This window comes from Panthera uncia, chromosome D4 (genome assembly GCF_023721935.1).
Source record: "Panthera uncia isolate 11264 chromosome D4, Puncia_PCG_1.0, whole genome shotgun sequence".
Lineage (NCBI taxonomy): Eukaryota > Metazoa > Chordata > Mammalia > Carnivora > Felidae > Panthera > Panthera uncia.
This window is the reverse complement of record NC_064807.1, coordinates 59,035,029-59,062,298: the sequence shown is the minus strand read 5'-3', so window position 1 is coordinate 59,062,298 and position 27,270 is coordinate 59,035,029. Positions and strand designations below refer to the sequence as shown.

Here is a 27,270-nt window from a genome sequence, read left to right as displayed (position 1 = left end):
ACTTTACCTCCGAAGGAGACAGGATGGAGAGTATCCTTCCCATTTTAAAAATGCGGAACCATGCGGCGCCCAAGTGGCTCAGTCAGTTGAGCATCTGACTTTGGCCCAGGTCGTGATCTCATCGTTCGTGGGTTCGAGCCCCGCATGCAGCTCTGTGCTGACTGCTCAGAGCCTGGAGCCTACTTCGGATTCTGTGTCTGCCCCTCCCCAGCTTGCTCGCTCTCTCTGTCTCTCAAAAATAAATAAACATTAAAAAAAAATTTTTTTTTTTTTTTTTTAAATTTAAAAATGGGGAACCTGGGGCCAGAAGAGAAAATGCGATTTCCAGTCTGGTCACAGCACCCTTCTAACAGAAACGTGGATTGGCTTCGGTTCTTCCAACACCACAGCTGTAACCCAGGTTTTTTGGAGCTTTTGCTGAAACCCTCAGGGGTCCCGTGGGTCCAGCCAGATGAGATCCCCTATTAGCCCCCTCCTGCCCATTTGTCCTTCCCAGCCCCATCTCCTCTGTTCCCTCCTGGCATCCTCCTTCACTCCTTTAGCAGTTCAAAATCCTTTCCAGCCCTCTAGGCCCTGCTCGAGTGCCCTTCCTCCAGGAAGCCTTTCCTGACTTGTGGTGAAACAATCTGTCTTCATCTCCCAGAACTCGCCCGCACCTTGCCTGGCCTGCCCTCCATCTTCTACTCACTTGGTCTTCCTGAAGTGCACACTTCTCCCTGCTCCTTAAGCTGGGAGCTTCCTATGCCTTTGATTATCTAACTTTCTCCAGCTCCACCAGAAACCTCAGGGCAGATGCCAGAAGTGTTTGGTGAGAGAGTGAATTGAAGACAGGGAGCTCAAAAGAATGACTTGGGCCAAGTCGTGGCCCATCTGCCGGATGTGACAGGGCCTATTAGGAATTAAATATATTGATTGCAAAGTCTGTTTGTGAGTAGATGGAACAGCTCCCCCGCCCCTGCGGTTGTAGTCAGTGTTTTTGCACCTGCACCCTGTTTGAAAATGGAGTGCAAAGGTAAAATTCCTTCTTCCCTTACATTTCACCCTCTCAGTAAAAGGGCTCCAGTGGAAGGTGCCTGCTGCCCTCCGTGTCTCAGGAGCTGCCTGATCCAGATCCTGCCGCCCAACAGGTGGTCTTAATCCTCCCCTGCTTTTTGTAACACTCAAAACTAACTTCTGAGTATTTCACCTCCTCTCTCTTATACTTCAAATAATGTTACCTTAGCCTCAAAACGTTCCTTAATGTTAAGTGTTTTGAAGCACTCACTGTATCAGAATCGTTGCAGAACATTTACAAAAAGTAGAAAAGTGGAAGAAAAAGTAGCCATAATCCTGTCACCCAGAGACAGCCAGTGTTCACATTACATTATGACCCCCGCTTGCCTTTTATTTAAACATATTTCAGATCATATAATAATACAAACACCCTACCTTGCTCTACGGTACTACGTATCGTGACCCTAATGCCTCCATGTTACAAAATCTGTTTATAAACTTCTACTTTTGATGAGTATACATTATCTTTCTGTTTATAAAAAATAACCCATGTTTAGCATAGACAATTTGGGCAAAAACACGAAGCGATAATGAGGACAGCCTGCTTCTGATCCCACTATGCCCTTCTGACCTCTGTCCATACCACAGAGTGTATTTCTGTGAGACTTTCTCTACAGTTGAGATCATGATGCTCTAACCCAATTTTTTTACTAGCTGTTTTTATATCCCACACCTGTTCCTCATGATTTTAAGCATTCTTCATTAGTGTTGTTTTAAACAGCTGAGTAATATCCTATTTTCAGAAGGCATCATGATTTGTTTAACCCCTCCCCAGAACTTTACTTCTAGTTTGAGGGAGTTATTTCCAGTGTGAGGACAGACGGTGCCAGGATGAACCCCTTGGCTCATAAAGCTTCGTCTGCATGTCAGGTAACGTTTTTAGGGTAGATTCTCAGATGTAGAAGTATCAGCAGTTCTGCATATTTTAACAAGGTTTTCAGGAAGACTTTCTCAGTAAGATGCATCATTTTCCTGGAAGAACATTTAATGAAAAGCCTGCCTCTTTGGCTGCTCTTAACCTTCCAAAGAAGGCTTGCTCAGGCAGCCCACTGACTCCCACTTGTTCCCAGTGGGAACCCAGCCCAGTGCGCCTCTGTCTCGTATGTACAAGTGCAGCGACCCAGGTGGATGATTACCCTGTTTCTCTGTTCCGCAGAGCAAGAGGAAGTGGAGCTGGAGGAGTTCCTGTGCCCTGTGCAAACGCCCCCTGGGCTCGTGGGTGTGGCAGCCGCCTTGCAGCCGGTGCCTGCCATGCCCTTAGCCCTTCAGAATATTTCCCTCAAGCATCTGGGAACCGAAATACAGTAAGTGCAGTGGGACCGAGGGGCCGGCCACGTTGCAGACAGCCCCTTCTTTGGAGCTTACAGTGATCTGGTGTGATCCCTGCAGGGATGTGGTCCTGGGGAGAGGGTGAGGGGCTTTATTTTTAATTCGTCACATCATTTCTTTAAAATACTACATTTGTGCTTCTGATTGTTAAAGTAGTGCATATTCTTTGTAGGAAATTAGAAACATCTAGAAAGGTATAGGTTTTCAGTTACCCATGATCCTGTCTCCCAGACAGCATTCTTAGCATGTGGTATATCTCTTTCCTCTTCATTGTCGATACAGGTATACGCATAACTGAGATCATATTGAATGTAATGTGATGATCGTGTCACAAGTGTCCTCATATGTGAAACGCATCAAATTGTTAACTTTTTTTTTCCAGAGTGATTGTATACGACCTACTTTTTTTTTATTTATTTAAGAGAGAATTTGCACATGCACAGCGGGGGAGGGTCAGAGAGAGAGAGAGAGAGGGAGAGAGGGAATCCCAAGCAGGCTCCGTGCTGCCAATGCACAACCCGATGTGGAGCCTAAACTCACGAATCCATGAGATAATGACCTGAGTGGAAATCAAAAGTGGCATACTTAACTGACTGAGCCACCCAGGCGCCCCTGCAACCTACTTTTTAAAAATTTTTTACCTGAGTTTCATTTTATTTTTCATCTCGATAAGTGTACTCTTTAAGTTCCATCCCCTATTTCACCCATTCCCCTCCCCCCACCCCCCGCTTCTCCCCTCTGGTAACCGTCAGTTTGTTTTCTATAGTTAACAGTCTATTTCTTGGTTTGTCTTTCTCTCTCTTTTTTCCCTTTGCTCATTTGTTTTGTTTCTTAAACATATGAGTGAAATCATAATGGCATTTGTCTTTTTCTGACTGATTTATTTCACTTAGCATTATACTCTCTAGCTCCATCCATCTTACTGCAAATGCCAAGATTTCATTCTTCTTATGGCTGAATAATATTCCATTGTGTGTGTGTGTGTGTGTGTGTGTATACCGCCTCTTATTTATCCATTCATCTATTGATGGATACTTGGTCTACTTCCGTAATTTGGTAAATAATGCTGCAATAAATATAGGGATGCATGTATCCCTTTGAATTAATGTTTTTGTATTTTTTGGGTAAATACCTAGTAGCGTGATTACTAGATTGTAGGGTAGTTCTATTTTTAATTTCTTGAGGAAACTCTATACTGTCTTCCACAGTGGCTGTACCGGTTTACATTCCCACCAGCAGCACAAGAGGGTTCCTTTTTCTCCACATCCTCACCAACACTTATTTCTTGTGTTTTTTATTTTAGCCATTCTGACAGGCTTGTGAGGTGATATCTTATTGTAATTTTGATTTGCATTTCCCTGAATCACTGATGTTGAGCATTTTTTCATGTGTCTGTTGGACATCTGGATGTCTTCTTTGGAGAAGTGTCATGTCTTCTGCCATTTTTAATAGGATTATTTGGTTTTGGGGTATTGAGTTGTATCTGTTCTTTATATGTTTTGGATACCAATCCTTTATTGGACATGTCATTTGCAAGTATCTTCTCAAGTACCTTCCATAGGTTGCCTTTTAGTTTTGTTGATTGTTTCCCTCACTGTGCAGAAGCTTTTTGTCTTGATATAGTACCAATAGTTTATTTTTGCTTTTATTTCCCTTGCCTCAGGAGACATATCTAGAAAAATGTTGTTACAGCCAATGTCAGAGAGATTACTGCTTGTGCTCTCTTCAAGGATTTTTATGGTTTCAGGTCTCACATTTAGGTCTTTAATTCAGTGATCCAGTTTCATTCCTTGGCATGTAGCAGTCCAGTTTTTCCAACACTATTTGTTGAAGAGATTGTCTTTTTCCCATTGTATACTCATTCATTCTTTGTCGAAGATTAATTGGCCATATAACTGTGGGTTTGTTTCTGGGTTTTCTATTCTGTTCCATTGATCTATGTGTCTATTTTTATGCCAGTACCATACTGTTTTAATTATTGCCACTTTGTAATAAAACTTGAAGTCTGGAATTTCATACCTTTAGTTTTTTTTTTTAATTCAATTTTAATATGTTTAATTTACTGTATGTTGATAATTTCTCAGCTACTTTTTCATTTATTATTCATGTATATACAATTTCCCGCTAGCAGGATTTGATTTAAATAGTTTTTAAGAAGATAGTAATATGGCCTGAATTTTAGAGGCTGACTGCATGGATTTGTATCCTGGCTCCACCAGTCATGGGCTGTGCTGTCCTAAGCATCTTGTTTGATTTCTCTGTTTCACTTAAGTTTTTAGTAAAAGTGAATACAATAGTGCTTGCCCTACAAGATTAGTGTGGGAGTTAAATGGGTTAATGCATGCAAACTGCTTTAGAACTGTGCTTAGTACTTTATAAATATTGTTTGCTGCTGTCATAGACTCTGGGTCTAAAGTTCTCTCTTGTCTAGGAAAAAAGCGGGATGTAGGATTAAAGCAAGAGGTGGCTAATGTCTGGGAAAAGACAAGAGCCCCGAATAAGGGTCCTTGCCCCGTTTTTATTAGGATCAGAAGGCTTACAAACATGGCGATGGACGTGCACAAAGGGACAATGAATCTGTGAACATTAACTTGTGGACATGAGGGAAAGGGAGCCTTGAGAATATTTGGGGTGAGGGGTTTGGGTTAATACAAAACAAAATCTGGGTACCAGGAGGAAGGTTGTTTACAGCAGACACGAGAGTGCACCTCTGTTTATCTTAGCCTAGGGGATGAGACAGGTAGGGGGAGTAACCTCAGGGTTAGTAAGGTACTTCTTCTTTTGTTAACCATCTCCATTCTGGGCTGCTTTGTCTGCAACGCAGTGGTCCATAGTCCAATTCACCAATTTACCTAACCTGGCCCTATTCTCCTGTGAAAGTGGCTTTTCTGCTATAGTACTAAATTGGGGTGCTTCCACCCTGAATATCTAATCTTGTTTATTTCATATACCTATGTATTGGGCATCTTTGTGCCATTCCTATTTTAGGCCTTTGCCTCTCCCTCTCTATTCTGGGGGCTCTGCACCCCCTCTCTATTTTGGGGTGCCTTTGCACCTTCCTATTCCTGGCACCTTTGCACCTTCCTATTCTCGGGGTGCCTTTACACCCCCCTATTCTTGGGGTGCCAGTCTGATTTGCCCAAACTCAGGATTGAGCGTTTTATGACTTTGTATTTCTTTATGTCTTGTTAACCCATGGGTGTAAGCCCGAGGAATTCCTAGGCTTATCCCCTACATGCTGCTATTATCATTTGTCTAACCAAAGAGAAGGAAGCTTTTGGGAATTCATACTGTATCCAATACTGATCTGTTGTGGTGCTTATTTTCTGTGTGGACTTCAGACAGACAGGGATGTTTTAGGAAGCAGACTAGATTGTTACCTGGACTTGGATTAGAGACCCCTGGCTCTGTGTGGCTCCTTTACAGAATTTCCCTGTCGGCTTCAGCGTTTGAATTCTCTCAAGTAACTAGGAGTGTAGTGATACTGATGCCAGGACAGAAGCAGGTCTTAGGGGAAAGACGATAAGTGTCCTCTAGGCCTGCTGGCTGGAGGTAAAAGTAGCCCAAGAGACATTTGGATGGAAGGACCTGGAAACTCAGGAGAGACATACGAGCTGCAGAGAGAGACTTAGGAGGTGTAATGGGTGAGCCCCCTGGTGTGAGTAGACAAAGAAGGTGGCCTGCAGGGGATTTTCCCTCAGGGGGAGCTGGAGGGAACTGGATGTGCTGGGAGCCTGTTGGGGCGGTGGAGGGGAGTCCAGCCATCCAGCCAGGGTGTATCCAGGGGGGTCTCACCAAGCTTAAGCCAGATCAGTGCCTGATGAAGGCCACAAACAGCAGAAGTGGAAGAGAGAACATGCAGAGACAGAAAGGAAGGAAGTTTCAGAGGATCAGTTGGTGACTTCCGTCCTGACATTTGTAATAACCCACAGAAAACATGAGGGAAAAGTGCAAGAAATGGGCTACTTGCCCTGGGCTGTTGCGAGCCCCCATAAGATTGGGGTTGCTTTTGTCTCCCGCATCCTGGGCCCTGGCTGTTTTTACAGCTTGCTGTGAGCTCTGTCATGAGCCCGGGTCATACTCTGGGAAAGGAAGTCAAGGTATTCCAGAGCGCTGTGCTAGGTGCGCGTGGCACTGGCGCTGAGTTGTCTGAACAAGCCTGTGAGGTGGTGTCAGAATGGCTAATTCTCAGACCATAGAGTTAGACGTCCAGGTCTAATGCTCAGTCCCTCCACTCGCTGGCTCTATGGCTTTGGTTACTTAGCCTTGCCAAATCTCAGTTCTCCTCTCCCTACAATGAAGCTGGTACTAGTACTTCACTGGGCTGTGCGGAGGATTAAATGAGTTGAATGACTAGTGTTAGCTTAGCGTCTGGCCCATGGAAGGGTCCAGTCATTGTCTGTTGTGGACATGTTCCTTATCCCCATTGCAGACAAGGAAAGCCAGCCTCTGGGAGGATAAATGGCTTGCCCAAGGTTATCCTTCCAGAGCAAGTCTTTATGACCGCTCCACCCATGCTGACCAGGCCCTTCAGACCTGGAGCTAATCCTGCACAGAAAATGACCTATGAACTGCTCCATACAAGGTCAATAAATTTATGGAATGGAGATACCTCTTCCAAGTGCAATAGTTCAGCTAGGTAGTGGCCACCTGGGCTGCATCAGTAGTTAATGAGCATCTATCTCCAGAGGTGATGTGTGCTAGAGCTTAGGAGGCCCTTTGCTGCCCCGGAGTCAGGGTTTCTGTACCCTCCCCTACCCCAGGAATGACTCTTGTGAGCCCCTAGACACATAGGGGAGACAAGGGGACATGTAGGCAGCAATGATGGTCACCCACCCAGCAAGTGCCTCTGGCTATAGGAATGTGTTCCTGAGTCCTCTCCAATTGTGTGGCTGTGATTTGTGAGATGCATGTAATGGGGCTCAGCACAGGACCCAGCACAAAGTGGTACTCAGTAAATAGTGCTCCTCAGGACCACCATTTTCTTTTTAATATGACCACTACCCTTTTATTTGTAGATGAGGAAAGTAAGAACTGGGAAGGGGAGGTGACTAGGTCAAAGAGTCAGAGGCATCTTACAATAGAATCTTAATAACAACAGACAAGAGGGCGCCTGGGTGACTCAGTTGGGCATCTAGCTCTTGATTTTGGCTCACATACTCTCAGTTTGTGGGTTCTAGCCCCTTGTCAGGCTCTGGGCTGATGATACAGAGCCTGCTTGGGATCCTCTCTCTCCCTCTCTCTCTGTCCCTTTGCTCATGCTCTCTCTCACTCTCTCTCAAAATGAACAAATAAAACTTAATAATAATAACAACAACAACAACAACAACAGAACAAAAGCAATCAAAGACCAAATTTGGAATGCTGAGTTCTAATTTCTTCTCTATTCTTAACAGATTGATTTTCCCTCCATGAGTCAGCTATACTCTCCATTAAAGTACAATTTTCTATCTTTCTCTGGACCCAACTGTACCAAAAGACTGGATTTTGTTTTAAAAACAAATTTCAGATCAAATGATGGTTCTTTGAAAAGATCAACAAAATTGACAACCCTCTAGCCAGACAGACCAAGAAAAAGACATGAGACTCAAATTACTGAAGTCAGGATCAAAAGATGGAACATTACTACCAAGCTAACAGAAATAAAAAACATTATAAAGGGATACTATGAACAGTTTTATGCCAACAAATGAAGAAAGGGACAAATTCTTAGAGAGACACAAATTACCAAAACCGATGCAAGAGGAAAGAGAAAATCTGAATAGACCTATACCATGTAAGCAGATTAAATTAATAATAATAATAAAAAAAAAAAACTACCCCCCGCCCATACAGACGAAAAACCCTAGGACCAGATAACTTCACTAGTGAATTCTACCAAACATTTAAAAAAGAATCAATACCAATTCTTCACAAAATCTTCCTTCCAAAAAAGAAAAGGAGGGAACACTTCCCCAATTCATTCTGTCAGGCCAATATTATCTTGATACCAAAACCTAACAAAGATATCACAAGAAAAATTTTTGAATGCCCAGAGCCTTCACCTAGAATTTCCTTGTGTTGATTTTGCCAGCAGGCGTGTTTTTTCCTAACTCACCTCATCTTGGGACTCCCAGCTGTATGTAAGAATTTCAATTTCAACTCTGCACTCTGGGTCCAAATGCTTTCTTTCCTCTCTTGCAACAGCCAAGGTTCTAGGCATCTGGAACCAACAGTTGATCCATGAAAAACATCTTGTGGCCATGCGTGGTGATGGATCTTCAATAGACATATCATGGTGATAATTTCACACTAGATTGGATAAATTTGTTGTACACCTGAAATGAATGTTATGTGTCAGTTATATCTCAAAAAAACAAAACAGTTGACCCCAGAGCAAACTCATATCCTAAGTCAATTTTCACAGCAATAATGCTGCAAACATACTTCAGAATTCAGTGTCATATGATCATTTCTCACACATCTGGATTCAGCTGATATAGGCTAGGTTCACTTGGTCTTAACTCTAAGCTGTTGGTAAGATCTAGGTCTACTTCTCGTATTTCTCATCTGCCACAGACCAGCAGCTGCCTGAGACTCGTTCTTGAAGAGGACTAGCCCTATATGCGAGGACGTTTTAAGCCTATGTTTAGATCACATCTGCTAACATCCCTTTGGCCAAAGCAAATCACATGCCTTGCCTGAGCCCACAGGAGAGGGAAGAAGTACTCTGCTCCTACGGAGGTGGTGGGAAAGGAGTGAATGTTTGCTGAGGACTAATCTAATCTACGTAATCACCTTCTCACTTGAATTCACGTTTAGGCCCCAAGAATTTCCCTTCCTTTATTGGAAATTTAGCTAAATATTTTTGAAATATGCTTGGTGTTTACCTAGCATCTAGGTGTTTGTGAATAAGGGTTTTTCAGGGTAATTTTTCCATCTTACTGCTAGAAGTATATGTTGTACATAGAGGTGGCAGCAGAGCCAGGACTCCATCACAGATCTGTAGACCTTCATGTCCCCTTCTTTTTTGACCACGCTATTGCTTCCTTTTAAGTAAATGACCCCCTAGTGCATTGTTTTCAAACTGTGAGTTTTATAGCTCAGTACACATATATAGCTCAGTAAAACTTACAAAATATTAACTCTTTCAAAGTGGGGTGCATTCTGATATTTTCCATTCCATATTTTAAATGCTGGTTATGATACTAAACTGATTTTATAATCTACCAATAGTTCAGAACCTGCCATTCAGAAAATGCTGACCTGGTGAACTCTTTTAATCATTTCCTCTCCCTTGTTGTTAATTTTGGAATATGTTGGGGCACCTGGGTGGCTCAGTCAGTTAAGTGTCTGACTCTTGATTTCAGCTCAGGTCATGATCTCACAGTCATGGGACTGAGCCCCACATCAGGCTCTGTACTGAGTGTGGAACCTGCTTGGGATTCTCTCTCTCTTCTCTCTCTCTGCCTCTCCCCTGCTCACATTCTCTCCCTCTCAAAAAAAAAAATAATAATAATTTTGGAATACATCTACTTTCGTATCTTTTTAAAGGGAAAATAAACTCAGTTGAATGTCCTTTTATCTGCCTCATTATGAATTTTTCTGTGGCTGTGGTCCTAGGCCAGCCTTTGGTGCTACCTAGTTCCTTCCTACAAACCCAAAGTGTCTTGAGCCTGCACACTGGGCATGTGCAGCCCAGTACCAGGTGCCACAGACATGCAGGTAGGTTACTGTCCAGCTCTTGAAGAAATGACACCATTATTCAGCCTAGACAAGTACTTGGTCAAAGGGTAGCCCATTCACAAAGTGCAGTAAACTCCTTGGAGACCAGATGATTAGTGAAGGCCTCAAGGGAGAACAGATCTAAGTGGGGAAAGAGTGCAAGGGGAGAAGGATCCAGGAGCGGTTTGGAACTTTGCTCAGCAGAAGTAGGGAGCTACTGATGATTTTTGAGCAAGTAGTTATAAAGCCAGATGAAAGTTTCAGGAAGTTCCTTTGGCAAGTTCATTCAGCATTCATTCAGCACGTATACTGTAAGCGCCCTCAATGCTGCAGGCGCTATGCTAGGCATGCATGGGGGCACCTGGGTGGCTCAGTCTGTTGAGCGTCTGACTCTTGACTTCAGCTCAGGTCATGATCTCACAGTTCGTGGGATCGAACCCCGTGTTGGGCTGACAGTGCAGAGTCTGCTTGGGATTCTCTCTCTCTCTCTCTCTCTCCCTCTCTCTGCCCCTCCCCTTCCTCTGCCCCTCCCCTGCCCATATTCATGCGCACGCACACGCGTGCTCTCTCTCTCTCCCAAAAATAAATAAACTTAAGAAACACAAAATATTACAGGACACCTGCGTGGCTCAGTCAGTTGAGCATCCTACTTTGGCTCAGGTCAAGATCTCATGGTTCATGAGTTTGAGCCCTGGGCTCTGTGCTGACAGCTCAGAGTCTGGAGCCTGCTTTGGATTCTGTGTCTCCCTCTCTCTCTGCCCCTCCCCTGCTCACGGTCTGTCTCTCTCTGTCTCTCAAAAATAAACATTTAAAAAACACACACACAAAAACACAAAATATCTTAGTGAACAAAACAGGCAAACATCCCTGCACTCAAGAGAACTTACACTCCAGCAGTGGGTTTGGGGGTGGGGGAATCAAGCTTCTGTTATTAGCAATATCATGTGTGGAAGGCGGGAAGTACAATGAGAACATGAAAAGACGGGCGAGGCGGGTGGGGAGCGCTCGGGCGGGATGCATCTTGCAGGGTGCCTGGAGTGTGGCAGACCGCTCCGGGCATGACTGGGGCTGAGGATGGCAGCCTCATGCTCCTCTGTTTTCCTTTCAGAAACACGATGTACAATATTCGGGGCAACAGGCAGGCCTCAGGAACAGGCCACGGACCTCCAGGGGAAGATTCTCCACTGAGCGGGGAACCTCAGAGGGCAGAGCAGCCTTTGCCCTCTGACCCCAGCACCCCAGGTGAGCTCTGCCCAGGTTTGAGCTGGGCCTTCAGAGGCCAAGCGAGTGCCCTCTTTCCTCCCCCAAAACCAACATCTACGCTTGTGTGTGTCCAATAGGACACTCTCCGGGTCACTCCTTGTTTCTATGGGTCTGGTAGCAGTGACTCCTTTTTTTAGTAATAGCGTTGTGGTAAAATATACATAAAATTTACCACGTTAACCCATTTTAAGTGTATAGTGCAGTAGCATTAAGCACACTCACGTTGACCACTGCCATCACCCACTTCCAGAACTCTTCCTCGTCTTCCAAAACTGACACTCCTGCAGTGATTCTTGAAGTAATGAAAATATCTCTCACTTCTTCTTTCTTACTTTTTTTAATTTATAAGGAAAGGATATGAAAATGCCTGTGTGGGCTGAGCAAAATCAGATCTCTGCCTGAAGAAGCAGAGCAGATGACCTCTACGTGTCTATCCCGGCTCCTCCATAGCACTTAATTATTGCACAAGATGTGAGTGGCCCACACCGCCGTGGGGGTTGGGCTTCTTTTGCAATTAGCATGGGTGCCCCCCCACCCAAGACATACCGTAACCTAGAAATGGAAGAAAACCAGCTGAGGCAGCCCTGTGCGGGCTTCTGGCAGGGGGGACCCCTGCCCTGTGGAGCAGTGCCTCCAGAGAAATCTCCCCTTTGGAGCAGCGTCTGGTGAGGCCACGCCGGTCACAGTGAACAGTCTGAGAGGGGACCGGTGCTCTCTCAAATCAACGGTAATAAAACCAGCACCCACATCTAGCACCTACTCTGTGCCAGGGCTACTCTAAGCACTTTTTTCCCTTTGGTAATGGTTTTATTAAGAGATAATTCACATATCAAACAATTCACCCATTCGAAGTGTACAGTTCACCATAATCTATTTTACTTTATTTTTTAAAGTTTATTTATTTATTTTGAAAGACAGACAGGAAGAGCATGAGTGGGGAGGGACAGAGAGAGAGACAGAGAAAGAGAATCCCAAGCAGGCTCTGCACTGTCAGCATGGAGCTCGATGCTGGCCTCAAACCCATGAACCGTAAGATCATGACCTGAGTGGAACTCAAGAGTCAGAGGCTTCACTGACTGAGCCAGCCAGGCGCCCCTCACCATAATCAATTTTAGAGCATGCTTATTATCCCAAGAAACCTTGCATCCTCCAGCTCTTGGCAACTACCGTTCGACTTTCTGTCTCTGTAGATTTGCCTGCTCTGGATCGTTCATATAAATGGAATCTGAAATATCTGGTCCTTCAGGACTGGCTCCTGTCACTTACCAGAATCTTCTTCCACGTGCACTAAGCACCTGCATTAACCTCTTCGACCCTTCCAACATCCTGAGCGGTTACTACATACTGTTGTTGTTCTCATTTACTAAATAAGGGAACTGAGGATGGAAAAGTGGAGTGACTCGCTCATGGCCGCACAGTGGGTGCAGAACTAAGGTTCAGGCCCAGCACTCTGGCCCCATACCACCACCTCAAGCCTCATTTTCTAAAGCGGTGATTTTTCAGACTACATTTTTCTCGCCATGACTCCTTGACCCCCATAAACAAAATCTAATATACAATGCAGACCACAGCAGACTTGAGGCATCGGTGGGAGTCTGGGCTCCCCTTGGCTCCCCACCCGTCCCTCCCAGTCAGCTCTGCCACCCTCCCATGAAATCCTACAGCACTGATTGAAAAACCACCCTCCTGGGCCTCATTTTCTCCAACTGTGAAATGGGCATAGTGACCCCTACCTTGCCTGCCCTCAGGGTGAGTGGGCAGTATTGTTATCAGAGGGCAACAGGGCTACAGCGAGCCCCCCTGCTCTTCTATACCCCGTGGCAGGAAAGAGAAAGAGACACTGCATTTTTCGGAGCTCTGCGGTCTGATTTGTACGCAGTGCAACCAGATTTCTTTCAAGTCTAGAACAAGACCATTCTGTTCTTGTACCCAACAAGGTCAGGGAGTTTCTGGTTCCCGTCACCTACTCGAGTAGTTTTTTGTTTTTTGTTTTTTTTAATTTTTTTTATTTATTTTTGGGACAGAGAGAGACAGAGCATGAACGGGGGAGGGGCAGAGAGAGAGGGAGACACAGAATCGGAAACAGGCTCCAGGCTCCGAGCCATCAGCCCAGAGCCTGACGCGGGGCTCAAACTCACGGACCGCGAGATCGTGACCTGGCTGAAGTCGGACGCTTAACCGACTGCGCCACCCAGGCGCCCCTCGAGTAGTTTTTTATCTGTTCAAGATTGTTTGGCTGGCCCCAGAAGAAACGTGGTAAATTATTCGGCTCTTCCTCTAAGCCCTCACCTGGGATCCCATACCACGTCCTTACGTTTAACACACTAGTCCCAAAAGGATCGGGGATAGCTTATTAAAATACACATCAGGGGAAAGACAATGAGTCATCTGGGTTAGGAAATTTAAATAAGATCAAGATATCCTATAGAGTAGCAAAGAGTGGGCAGCAGTGTGTCTGAGCTTCTCAGCAGCCAAGGCAAAGAGGGAAATGCAACTGTTAGATGATTTCCAGCATCCCTAAGAATAAACATATATTTTCTTGGAAGAAGCAAACCTTTTCTGGCACTGGGAGCTGTGGATGGCTCAGTTGGGAGAGCGTCCGACTTCAGCTCGGGTCATGATCTCACGGTTCGTGAGTTCAAGCCCCACACTGGGCTCGCTGCTGTCAGCGCAGAGCCTGCTTCAGATCCTCTGTCCCTCTCTCTCTGCCCTGTCCCTCTCTCTCTGTCCCTTTTCTGCTTGCACTCTCTCAAAAATAAATAAAACATTGGGAATGCAAGCTGGTGCAGCCACTCTGGAAAACAGAATGGAGGTTCCTCAAAAAACTAAAAATAGAACTACCCTACGACCCAGCAATTGTACTACTAGGCATTTATCCAAGGGATACAGGTGTGCTGTTTCCAAGGGACACATGCACCCCCGTGTTTATAGCAGCACTGTCAACAATAGCCAAAGTATGGAAAGAGCCCAAATGTCCATCGATGGATGAATGGGCAAAGAAGATGTGGTATATATATACAATGGAGTATTACTCGGCAATCAAAACGAATGAAATCTTGCCATTTGCAACTCCGTGAATGGAACTGGAGGGTATTATGCTAAGCAAAATTAGTCAGAGAAAGACAAAAATCATATGACTTCACTCATATGAGAACTTTAAGAGACAAAACAGATGAACATAAGGAAGGGAAACAAAAATAATATAAAAACAGGGAGGGGGACAAAACAAGAGACTCATAAATATGGAGAACAAACTGAGGGTTACTGGAGGGGTTGTGGGAGGGGGGATGGCTAAGGGGCACTAAGGGATCTACTCCTGAAATCATTGTTGCACTATATGCTAACTAATTTGGATGTAAATTAAAAAAAAAAAAAAAAAAATAGAAACCACAAAAAAAAGAAAGTAACTGAAGACCCCAAAGAGCTTTTGTTAATGTGGGTTATATCTACTATTATTCACTGTACTAGAAATTACAATTGAGAAAATATTAAGTATTTATATGTCAATTCATTTAAAGATAATGGACTTATATAATAAATAATAAGTGAACATAATAAATAAATAAATAAATAAATAAATAAATAAATAAAACACTGAAAATGAAAAATGTCCCTGGATGCAGACTGATGGCAGATCCTTTACTAAAGGATAGACAGAACAAGGCAGCATAGGTGACTGACTCTGATGTTGGATTTGAATGAAGAATAAAATAAGATAAAAATCAAATGAAATAAGAAATTCAGCAATGGTTGGCAAATGTTTTCTACAAAGGGCCAGAGAGTAAATGTTGGAGGCGTTGTGGGACATACGGTCTCCGTTGCCACACTCAACTCTGCCCTTATGGAGCGAAAGCAGCACAGACAATGCACAAACAAATGAGTGTGGTCGTGTTCCAATAAAACTTTATTTACAGAAGCAGGCTGTGGGCTAGATTTGGCCTGTAGACTGGATTTGGCCCATGAGCCAGTGTTTGCTGATCCTGGCTGTAGAGGAAATAAAAGAACTGTGCAGCCTTGGGACGATCAACTATGGGAAATATGTGTCCTAACTTAGCTTGTAATAAGAATCAAACAAGAGGGGCGTGTGGGTGGCTCGGTTGGTTGAGCGTCTGACTCTTGATTTTGGCTCAGGTCATGATTCCAGGGTCGTGGGACCAAGCCCTGTGTCCGGCTCCACACTGAGTGTGGAGCCTGCTTAAGATTCTCTCTTTCTCTCCCTCTGCCTCTCCCCTGCTCATTGCTCGCTTGCTCTCTCTCTCTCTCTCTCAAATAATTAATTAAAAGGAGTCAAACAAGAGTTTGAGTTACTCTCTGGGGCAAGAATGCAGAGTACAGATACTCGATACTCCTATCTTGAACAGTTGTGTGTACTTTGGAACTTGCCCACAGGGTAGAGGTGGGATCCTGAGATAAGAAGCAAGACATCCTGCCAGGGCTTGTGCCTGAGGAGATGGCCGCCTGCACCAGCGGTGTCCTAGGAGATCACCCATGCAGGCAGGGATCCAAGAGCACAGGACAGGCACACTTTAGAGGATGGGCTGAAGGACCAGCCAGTACAGTGTAAATAATGTTTTTAGAGTCTGATGGTTCTCAAAGTGTGAGCCCTGGGCAAGTTGCATTGGCATCACCTAGGAATCTCTTAGAAATGCAAATTATCAAGCCCTGCCCCAGGCCTGTTGATGAAAAGTCTGGGAGTAGGGTCCCACAGTCTGTGTTTTAGCAAGCCCTCCAGGTGCTTCTGCAGCAAGCTCAAGTTTGAGAACCACTGAGGACACTGATCATAACCTCTGTGTTCCTCCTTTTGAAAGATCCAGCGGATTCTCCAAAGCCTACGCCCAAGTCTTCTCTGACCGCCAATCTCCTTCAGAAAGCCAAGCGCCAGAACAACACCTTCCCACTCTTTGCCGAAGGACTCACACGGAACCGAACTGCCCAGGAAAAAGTGTTGGCCTTGGAGCAGCAGGTTCTCATGCTCACCAAGGAGTTAAAGTCTCAGAAGGTGAGCTCTGTCCCCAGAGAGGCCCCAGGCTCCAGTGGACCCCTCTGGGCCTGGAGCCTTTGAACTAGACCCGGCACGTCAGCTCAGCCGGGCATATGGCAGTCTGTGGTCCTTACCAGCCAAACTGCTGGTGGTTGAAAATGCTGTGCTGTTAATTACTAAGGGACATGTGGACACTCAGACTGGGTGTCGGAAGACCCTCAAGGGCAGGTCTCTGGAACTTACTTTGTAATTGCTCTTGGACTCCTCCTGGAGGACTGTGCATGGCCCGTCCCCACACTGAAGGGGGATAGCATTCGGAGGAGGGGGGTCTGGATGCAAGGTCCTGGGAGGGGCTGCTGAAGGAACCGTCAGCTGGTAACGGTGCAGCTCCCTGAAGGACTGTCAGAGGACAGAGAGAGCAGGCAGGTCTGTGTGGCTCTAGGGCTCAAGCAGGCCCGAAAGAGGACAGTGATGAGGAAGACTTAGGCTTAATAGAGAAATTAAATATAGCAGTTAAGAAAAGAAAGAGTCACATGGTCATTGTAGAACACAGATCGCACACATACCCAGACATTCAAATCATCCCCAAATCCTACAACCCAGAGAGTAAGTCGTGTTCACATTCTGGGGTGACTCTGTGAAGTAGTGAGAGTCCCAAGGCAGGGGGTGAGAGGGACTGCAACACTGGGCTCTTTTTGGCACAATAAAAGTGGTTAAGTTAGTGCAGTCGTTACTGAAAACCTCAAGGGTGGTGCCTGGTGATGCCTCACTGGGCCCCACTGAGAACCCACACTTCTCTTCCTCCGAGAAGAAGGCCTAAGTTTTCGTTTTGTGCTTTGGCTGCCCTGAGTCTTTTTCTGCTTTGTCTCCCGGCTCTTGCTTCTGGGGAAGAGGGGGGTACACTGTATTTACCTCTGAATAGTCTCCTTTCACATGTCTTTTCCTTTCTGCTGCTCTGTGTTTGGAGAAGACAGCCTAGAAAAATGCTCTCCCTGCCTAATTTTGCCCCTCCTCTGCCCTTTCTTGCCCTAAGCTGATACCAAGGCAAGTAGCAGAGGCTTCACTCCTGGCAGATCAGCAGATACATTTAATGAAGCAGGCCTTGACTGAAGGTCTCAAGGGAGGAAGCTCATCCGTTTACATGTTCTCAATCCATTTGTTTTTGTGTCAAGTCCTTGTTGAGGACCTGTGGCGTGCACGCGGTATTCTAGGTGCTGGGGACAGTGAGAAGAGACGCAGGCCCCTCCCCTGCAGGGCTTACATTTCATGGCAGAGACAGGTGGTAAGCCCGCGAACACCCACATACATCATCACGGCGTGTGAAGTCCCCTCTGCTATCACTTAGCAGCCCAGCTCTCTTCTCCTCCCATCGTCCCCCGTTCCCGTCGCGGGGTGGCCAGCGGTCCTGAGAGCTAAGAGAGCATGCAGCTGGGTGGGAGCAGCTGCCTGATCCCTGGACCAGTACAGCATAAGTTCCAGGCTGAACCTGGCCAGGAAAAGAAATCTGGATGTGACCTCTGCCTCTCCCTTCATCACACCTTCCCCTTCTTTCTAGGAAATATGGGCAGCCTCCTGTGGCTTGGCCTTTGCTTTGAAGGTGTCGGGAATCATTGAATGAAGAAGAGAGGCCCAGGAGACCTAGATTTCAGTGAGGTTTGCCCCAACATCTGTGCTACCCTGGAGAGTGTGGCATTCTTCAGTAAATGAAGTTAAGCTCTTGGAGATCAGTAAGGCCCACCCAGGCTGCTGACAGCTCCCCTGCCATCAGAGTGAAAATGGCAGGAGGAAGTTGTTCAAGCATTAAAGGACCTGGACTTTATATCTTTTTTTAAATATTTATTTTTGAGAGGGAGAGACAGAGTGCGAGCAGGGCAGGGGCAGAGAGAGAGGAAGACACAGGATCCAAAGCAGGCTGCAGACTCTGAGCTGTCAGCACAGAGCCTAATGCGGGGCTCTAACTCACAAACTGCGAGATCATGACCTGAGACCAAGTTGGACGCTCAACCCACTGAGCCACCCAGCCACCCCCAAGAACCTGGACTTTCTTACTGTTCACTTTCCTGGCCTGGGACAGACAATCAGAAGGGGAGAGTCTTGCAGTTTCACTTTTGACTCATGGGATGAGTGTTTTCTGTGTTCTCCTGCCCATCTCCCAAACGTGGGAGACTGAGCACAGAAGGTATAGGCCGCAGTTCTGGCCGAAGAAGTTTCTTAACCTTGCATAGCCTCAGCTTCCTCCTCTGTACGTGTACAGCTGGGCTTACTGGAGAAGCCTGTGTCCGGATTTGTAAAGCCCGGTGTCTGGCAGCCAGCAGCCGCCCAGCAGATGCAGGCTTTGTTGGTTTGGGCTGTTACTGCAGTATTCCCTGCCCTCCTTATTGATTCCTAGTGGCCTTACAAGAAGTGACATGTTCCTCTGAGGGGCTCTGGGAAGACAGACAGGCACCCGTGAGGACCTCCAAGAAGTGAGTGGCCTACCAGTGATAGGCGAGGGTCAAGTCTTAACCCCACATCAGGCGGGGGGAGCCCTAGCTTTACCGACTCAGGTTTTTAACTCCAGCCCAGATACCAAAACCAAAGAGGGGAAGGAGAAAAGATCAATTCTTGGCCCAGAGGTAGGATAGACGAGGCCTGCAAAACCTTGGGGCGCCCAGCAGTGCCCCGGACACGCAGAAATGCCAATCAGAGGGCCACTGTCCATCTGAGACTCTCTGAGCCCAGTTCTTCAGCTGGGGAAGCAATCCCTTGGATGTCCTGGGCTCACATCTGCAAGATGCTTTCCTGTGTCTCTTCTTGGGAGGTACTCTCTTTCTGCCTGAGGGTGCAGGAGGATGTGGGAACTGGAAGGGGGAAGTGGGTCTTGTCCTGGCTCAGCCACCCAGGTGGCCATTGCCAATAGCAATTGTGATTCTTTAAGAATTTGTATCTCAAAGTCTGTTGGACGCCGTGGAGGACACAGAGGTACACTGGCTCCCTGCCCTTGGGTAAGGAAGAGCAGATAAGAGCACGCATGACTGGTGTTAAGTGTGGCCGCAGCTCTGTGCTGGGGCTTTCCATGCATTATCTCTAATACTACAGTTATTAGCCCCCTTTTCCCGAAGAGGAAACTGAGGTTCTGAGAGGTTCTGAATGCCCAGGGTCTCTCAGCGGCCAAGATAGGTTTCACACTGTGGTCTGTCTGCTTCTAGAGATTTTTCCCTTTTTACCATGCCATGCTTAAGGATCTCAGAGAAGGTAGGTGACTGGCCTGAGGTCACACAGCTGAAGGAGCCAAGACTGAGACCCTGGCCTCCTTCCCCCAATCCAGGACTCATCCCAGCCCAACCACCTCCTCCATGTTCTCCAGGTATAGCCCAGCATGAGAGCACCGTAACTGCTCTTGAGAAAATATGAACACAGTCCTTGTATCTGGTGTCATATTAAACTATAGGGCCACTCCAGTACCTGTTGAGCTATTATCTGTCCCAGGCCCTTGTAGCTGGCCCCACAAGAGATTTGGACTCTGGGAGATAGCACCAGATGGCTGGTTGGCCGGGTGGCTCTCAGAGTTCACAAAACTGCACCCAGCCTGAAGGCTGTCTGCTCTGGCAGAGGGAAGCCCATTGTTTGTAGTGATGTTGGCCATCTGTCGACTGCTGGGAATGATGAACCCCTCCCAGGCCCTACCTGGGGTCAACTTAGCTCCCTCAGGGTAATTTGTTTAGAAAACTTGTTGGGGGCAAAGTGCAACCATGTACTTCCCTAGAACCCCAGCCAGGAACCTCAATGTACACTCCCCTTATACAGAGTACAGAGTTCAAAGATTTCAGCATAGAGGGAGGGTCGAGAGGGACCCTGGCTGTAGCTTCCGCTTGGGGAGAGACACTTGCCACCCTTTTTCTCTCCTCCTTTCAGTGGCTCTCCGAGGTGTAGGGATCATGATCTCCACTTTACATATGACAAAGCCAAAGTTCATTTTTCTGAAACACCCTCATTAGATACCCCTCCATGGACCTGGAATAGAGCCAAGGCCTCTGTGACTCCAGTGCTCCTTCATCTGCACCCTGCTAGCGCCCAGCCTCTTAAGGGTCAGTGGCTGGAGTGCCAGACTCTCAGTCCAGTGCTCTTTCCCCAGCATTGTTGGGCCCATCCACCTTGATTTTAGCGAGTGATGAAAGTATCAGCTCATTATTTAATAAGGTAAAGGATTACTTTTTTAAAAGATGATTTGTTGGATTTTAAAAATTTAAACAATCAACTCTCCTGCAATTAAAAAAAAATTTTTTTAATAGAATGACAACTTGCAGCCAGTTATCAAAGTCTGAAATGGACCAAACATTGATTTGATTAAGAAATATTAAAAGCAGGGCGGGGCACCTGGGTGGCTCAGTCAGTTGAGCCTCTGACTCTGGCTTAGGTCATGATCTCATGGTTCGTGAGTTTGAGCCCCGCATCGGGTTCTGTGCCGACGGCTTGGAGCCTGAAGCCTGCTTCGTATTCTGTGTCTCTGTCTCTCTCCGCCCCTTCCCTGCTCATGCGCTCTCTCTCTCTCTCTCTCTCTCTCTCTCTCTCTTTCTGTCTCTCTCTCTCAAAAGTAAATAAACATTAAAAAAAAAAATGGGGCGCCTGGGTGGCTCAGTCAATTGAGCGTCCTACTTCAGCTCAGGTCATGATCTCACAGTCTGTGAGTTCAAGCCTCGCGTCGGGCTCTGTGCTGACAGCTCAGAGCCTGGCACCTGCTTCGGATTCTGTGTCTCACTCTCTCTGCCCCTCCCTGCTCTCTCTCTCTCTCTCTCTCTCTCAAATAAATAAACATTAATTTTTTTATTTTTTTATTTTTTTATTTTTTTTAAGTAGCAGAGCGCCTGGGTGGCTCAGTCGGTTAAGCATCTGACTCTTGATTTCAGCTCGGGTCATAATCTCACGGTTGGTGAGTTTGAGCCCTACATTGGGCTCTGCACTGACAGCGCAGAGCCTGCCTGGGATTCTCTTTCTCTCCCTCTCTCTCTGCCCCTCCCCTCCACGCTCTCTGTCTCTCTCTGAAAAAATAAACTACGTATGTATATTAAAAGTGCCATTTGATCAGCTCTTCTATTTCTAAGAATTGGTTCTAAAGCACTGCTTATAATTGTGGGAATTGGAAACAACCTGGATGTCCCTCCTTGCGGGTGGGATAAGGGAACTGTGTGTCCATACAAGGAGTACCCTTGCACTGTTGCAAGTGATGGTGTTGCTCCATACTGACAGCTTGGAGAGGTGCTGTAGCATATCATAAGGCCCAGAGAAGCTTCAGAAGAAGATGTATCACAAGCTTCCGTTTTTGTTTTTAATATTTCTATGTAGTATGTATGTACATTTTTGTGACATAATGGCCCCAGGTTCGTCCATGAGGTAGCCTATAACAGGATTTCCTCCCTTTTTCAGGCAGAGTTTATTCCATCATATGCATATGCAACATTTTGTTTACCCGCTCACCGTCAGTGGGCATATGGGTTATTCCCAATCTCTTGGGTGCTGGGGGAATAATGCTGCTACGAACATGGGCTATTTCTATTTTTAAGGAAATTGGAAGAAGTGTTTCAGTGCAAAATCTATTAACTACCCATCATGGAGAAGTGGAAGACCCTAGATTAGGAGTTGGGGGTCCTCACTTATGGTGTGTTTTCCCACCTGTGGGGATCCACCAAGTCCCTGTAGTCCTCTTCCTTCTCCTTTCTTGGTCTTTAGTGCCCTCACATGACAGCAAGGCGACCTGACCAGGTGGTCTCCCCCCAGGCCTGCCAGCCTCCAAGTTTTCTGAATCCGAGGTCCATTCACACTCCTCATCTTGTGCTTCCTGCTCCCACTCTGTCCCTTCCCTGGTTCCTTTCTCCCTATCTCATTCTGTTGTGGGGATTCTGGGGTGGGCGAAGGGCCTCCTGGGCTGGAGGTAGGAATGGGGAGGCACCTGGACATAATGAAATGGGCTTCAGAGTTGACTCTCCCAAAGTTGGCAGAAGGATACCTGCCTGATTCTGAGCCTCAGACAAGTCTGAACAGTGGTCTGCTGGTTATTTCACCCGGCAGTTCCCAGGGTAATCTCCACATCTCAGCCGAACCAGAAAATGGTTTCAGCTTCTCAGTTATCCTGGAACCACAGGAATGGTGAGCTCTCTCCGCAGAGCCTGAGAAGCTAATTCATTCCAAACATTCCGATTTGGTTTGCAACCACCTCCCCACCCACCTTCCAGCCACGCCCAACGATGCCCACAACCCCACATGGGCTCTTTCCTTCCTGTGGGCCTTTGCTTGAGCTGTTGACTCAGCAAGTGTGGAAAGCCCTTCCGACCCTCATCTCCTACTTGCTGCTTGGCCGTCTCTGGCCCTTCTTATTTTTCACGAATGAGTTCAAACTGTTCTGCCTTTCTATAGAATATACTGGTCTTCCCCCACCTCCACCCCAGGCAAAAGTCCTTGCTGTCTTCTCTGTGTCCCCACAAACACCCTTGCTTCCCTCTTGTAGTAAATCACTGCATTACAGTGTTTCACCTTCACTCCCACCGGCCTTGGTGGTTCTTGACCAATCCCCATCTAAGCCCCAGCACCCACCCCAGGGCCTGGCACTGAGTAGGGCTTCGTAAAGTTTGGATGGAGGGAGGGAAGGGAGAGAACCAGAAGAGAGACAGTCCACGGTTCCGAGGTTTCAGAAGATGCGTGCTAATTTGATCTCGCCATTAATTTCTCATATGAAGCCATGGTTTGGTGCAGTTCTCTTCCAAAATGGAATTGTTCTCAGCAGTAATCCTATCCAGCTGATTCATCTAGTTAAATACTTTGGCATGGATACAGGTAACTGGTCTCTAGAAACCATGTTTTTCCAGATGAGACTGGCATGGATCATAGCAACGGCCCCAAACCCCTCCCCTGCCTACCAGGCTCTGAGGTTCACATGGGACTGGCCACTGGGCCTCCTGGCTTCTGATATTCTGACCCTGGTCTTAAATGAATCCATATCTTTGCTTTGGGGCAGCACAGGTCCTGGGGAGATTGGGGGTTTGAAGATGTGGGGAGCCAAGCAGACCTTGAGTTTCATTCTGAGTCCAGTACCCCTTCACGGGATAAATAGAGGTCTTTGCTTCTGAGCTCTCTCAGGCTTTCTTGCACCAGCCCTCCAGGCATTGCTTGGTGGCCTAAGAGGCCGGGCACAGTGGACTGAATGAGGCTCTCTGTGTGGTTTAGTGTGAGGATTGCCCATGTGTTTCCTCCCCAGTGCTTTCCCAGCTCCATTGGTAGTGACTACTGTTTGCTGTATTCAGGATTCTGAGGCCTCAGTGAGGCTTAGCAGGAAGGAATAGGGAGCTTAATTAGTAAGGTCTGCCTGGGAGCGAGAGAGAGAAGTGCTGGCCTGTCACTTTGCTGCCGCCCCTGCCTTCATTACTGACCAAGTGCAGACTTAGGATTTGGGATGAAACTGCACCCTACTCTGCAGGGCATCAGTTTTCTCACTTCTGAAATGGACATGGATTAATTAGTCAGGGCACAGGCTCGGCTGCTGTAACAGAGAAGCCTCAGACCACTATCGCCTAAAACAGTTTGGAAGTTTATTTCTCTCCTATCTTCTCACAGAGAATCCAGAGAGGTAAGTGAGCAGTTCTGAGCTGGTAGGGCAACTGCCGTCCTCAACATACACCATCCGCTTATGAGCCCAAGGTGGCTGCTCTAGTTCTTGCCATTTCCCAGCCAGAAGAAAGGGCACCCAGACCAGGGGAGCACATGGGTAGTGGTTTCAAAGGCAGGACCCACAAGCCACCCACCTAATTTCTCAAATCGCGCTTAAGCGGAACAGATGCTAGGCTACACTTAGCCATAAGCCTGGCTACGAACATAGCCTTTAGCTGGGGAACCATGTATCTGGGTAAAACTTTCTTGGACAGAAAAAGAGAAAATGAGGTGGCCGAGAGGATGATGCTAGCCACCGCCCAGGGCTGTTAGGAGAACCGGGGGTAGCCAGTGCCGAGTCTCTGGCACCTCACGGGCCTTCCCCGAGTTCACAGAGCGCTTCCCTTCCCCCGCCCAGGAGCTGGTGAGGATCCTGCACAAGGCGCTAGAGGCTGCCCAGCAGGAGAAGAGGGCGTCCAGCGCGTACCTGGCGGCCGAGGACAAGGACCGGCTGGAGCTGGTGCGGCACCAAGTGCGGCAGATCGCAGAGCTGGGCAGGCGGCTGGAGGCCCTGGAGCGGGAGCGGGAGAGCCTGGCACAGACAGCAAGCCTGCAGGAACAGCAGGTGCGGGAGCTGCAGCAGCACGTGCAGCTGCTCATGGACAAGAACCAGGCCAAACAGCAGGTCATCTGCAAGCTCTCTGAGCAGGTCACCCAGACCTTCATGCGCCCGCCTCCCCAGCCCTCTGTGCCCTCAGGGACTGCCGACAGAGACGTCCTGAGCCAGCAGGAGAAGATGGAGCACCTGAAGGTAGGGGCCCCTCCCCCCAGGCCCTGGGCCCTCTGGGAGGGCACTGTTCGCAACCCTGAGGGTTTCTTAGATAGAGCAGGGATAGCCCTCAATACTGGAATATTCGTGTTTGAAATAGATCTTGGTGGAAATATTGCTGTTTCTTTCTTAACCAGAAGGCCCTGTGCAATTTGATCTCTTCCTGATATCCCAGGCTGGAAAGGGAAGGGATCTCGAGATTATCATTAGCAATGGAAGAGCACAAGATGAGGTCAGAACTCCTGAGTGCCACGGCAGCTAAGTGCCACGGTGACGCCCTCAGAAGCCCCCAAGGTGCCTGGCGGCCTCCCCCGGCACACAGTAGGTGTGTGTAATGTGTAGCTGGCTGTGACTTGCTCATAACGATGGCAGTACTCGCTGCTCCTCTGTGAGACTGTCTGTTGTGTGGCGGCCACTATCCCAAGTGCCCTGCTTGCATCACCTCACCTGATGCTCCATCAGCCCTGTGAGGCTGTCACTCTGTGCCCCCCACCACGTGCACGAAGGCTGAGGCTGACAAGGGGCCCCGTGCTGAGGAGGTGTGAACGTGGAACTCTCTGACTAGTGTCTGTTCTGCCGCCTTCTGGTCTCTTTGGGCCTTTCAGCTACTGCCGCCCTCCCTGCCTTCCTTACCCAGGCTTGTGGCTCCCACAGAGACCCACTGCGGCGCAGAGAGCAGGAACTTGATTTTAGGTGTGATGCCTGCCGTGGACTGCGGTGTCCTCTCCAGGACATGGTGACAGGACCTGCCAGACCTCCCAGGGGCCTGAGGCTGGGGATCGGCGCTCATAGCCCCCACTGTCCTTAAAGGCAGCTGTATAACCGGGGCCAGTCCTGCCCCAAACCCGCCACACACAGCCACACGTGTATACATACGTATAACTGTGGGAGCTCCTGTGCCATGGGACCGAAGCACTGCTACTGGAAGAGGGGAAACAGAAGGAAAAAAGAAAAATCCAGAAGCTTTTGCAAGACCAGTGGGCAGTGGTACAGTGGTCCCTGCCCCAGCTCTGAAGTCAGGCAAACCTGTGTTTGGATCCAGGCTCTGCCTCTTACTAGCTATGTGACCTTGACCTTGGGTAGGTCCCCTCACCTCCCTAAAAAATGGCCTAACTGTTCTTACTCACATGGTTGATGGCAGGGTAAAGGAAGATAACATGAAACCCAGATTCCCTTCCAGTTTCCTTCAGCATGAACAAACCACATAACCAGTCTCTGAATCTTTTTCCTTTAAGACCAGAGATTCTTTTGAGTTCAGAATGAAAACAAAATCTTTTCAAATGCAGATGGACTTAAGTTGTTAGAATGCTCTCAGGGCTGGGAAATTGCTTCCATCAGATTGCTTCCCTACCCTCTTAGTTTTGTTGATTGTTTCCTTTGCAGTGTAGAAGCTTTTTATTTTGATGAGGTCCCAATAGTTCATTTTCGCTTTTAATTCCCTTGCCTTTGGAGATGTGTCAAGTAAGAAATTGCTGCAGCTGAGGTCAGAGAGGTTTTTTCCTGCTTTCTCCTCTAGGGTTTTGATGGTTTCCTGTCTCACATTCAGGTCCTTTATCCATTTTGTTTATTTTTGTGAATGGTGTAAGAAAGTGGTCTAGTTTCATTCTTCTGCATGTTGGTATCCAGTTCTCCCAGCACCATTTGTTAAAGAGACTGTCTTTTTTCCTTTGGATATTCTTTCCTGCTTTGTCAAAGATTAGTTGGCCATACTTTTGTGGGTCCAATTCTGGAGTCTCTATTCTCTTCCATTGGTCGATGTGTCTGTTTTTGTGCCAATACCATGCTGTCTTGATTACAACTTTGTAGTAGAGGCTGAAGTCTGGGATTGTAAAGGCAACTGACGAAATGGGAAAAGATATTTGCAAATGATATATCAGACAAAGGGCTAGTATCCAAAATCTATAAAGAACTCTCCAAACTCCACACCTAAAAAACAAATAATCCAGTGAAGAAATGGGCAGAAAACATGAATAGACACTTCTCTAAAGAAGACATCCAGATGGCCAACAGGCACATGAAAAGATGCTTAACGTCACTCCTCATCAGGGAAATACAAATCAAAACCACACTGAGATATCACCTCACGCCAGTCAGAGTGGCTAAAATGAACAAATCAGGAGACTATAGATGCTGGAGAGGATGTGGAGAAACGGGAACCCTCTTGCACTGTTGGTGGGAATGCAAACTGGTGCAGCCGCTCTGGAAAACAGTGTGGAGGTTCCTCAAAAAATTAAAAATAGATCTACCCTATGACCCAGCAATAGCACTGCTAGGAATTTACCCAAGGGATGCAGGAGTGCTGATGCCTAGGGGCACTTGTACCCTAATGTTTATAGCAACACTTTCAACAATACCCAAATTATGTAAAGAGCCTAAATGTCCATCCACTGATGAATGGATAAAGAAATTGTGGTTTATATACACAATGGAATACTACTTGGCAATGAGAAAGAATGAAATATGGCCCTTTGTAGCAACGTGGATGGAACTGGAG

At 47.0% G+C, this 27,270-nt stretch overlaps 1 protein-coding gene across 3 annotated transcripts in view; it reads left to right on the top strand.

Annotated features, from left to right (window-relative positions):
* TBC1D2 (TBC1 domain family member 2) overlaps window positions 1–27,270 on the top strand; it is a 56,787-nt gene that overhangs the window by 9,060 nt on the left and 20,457 nt on the right. For all 3 annotated transcript variants that reach the window (XM_049627138.1, XM_049627154.1, XM_049627146.1), the window contains 4 exons: window positions 2,210–2,357; window positions 11,195–11,328; window positions 16,158–16,348; window positions 24,366–24,758. In XM_049627138.1, the coding sequence (XP_049483095.1) occupies window positions 2,210–2,357; window positions 11,195–11,328; window positions 16,158–16,348; window positions 24,366–24,758 (866 nt within the window). The remainder of the gene's footprint in view (window positions 1–2,209; window positions 2,358–11,194; window positions 11,329–16,157; window positions 16,349–24,365; window positions 24,759–27,270) is intronic.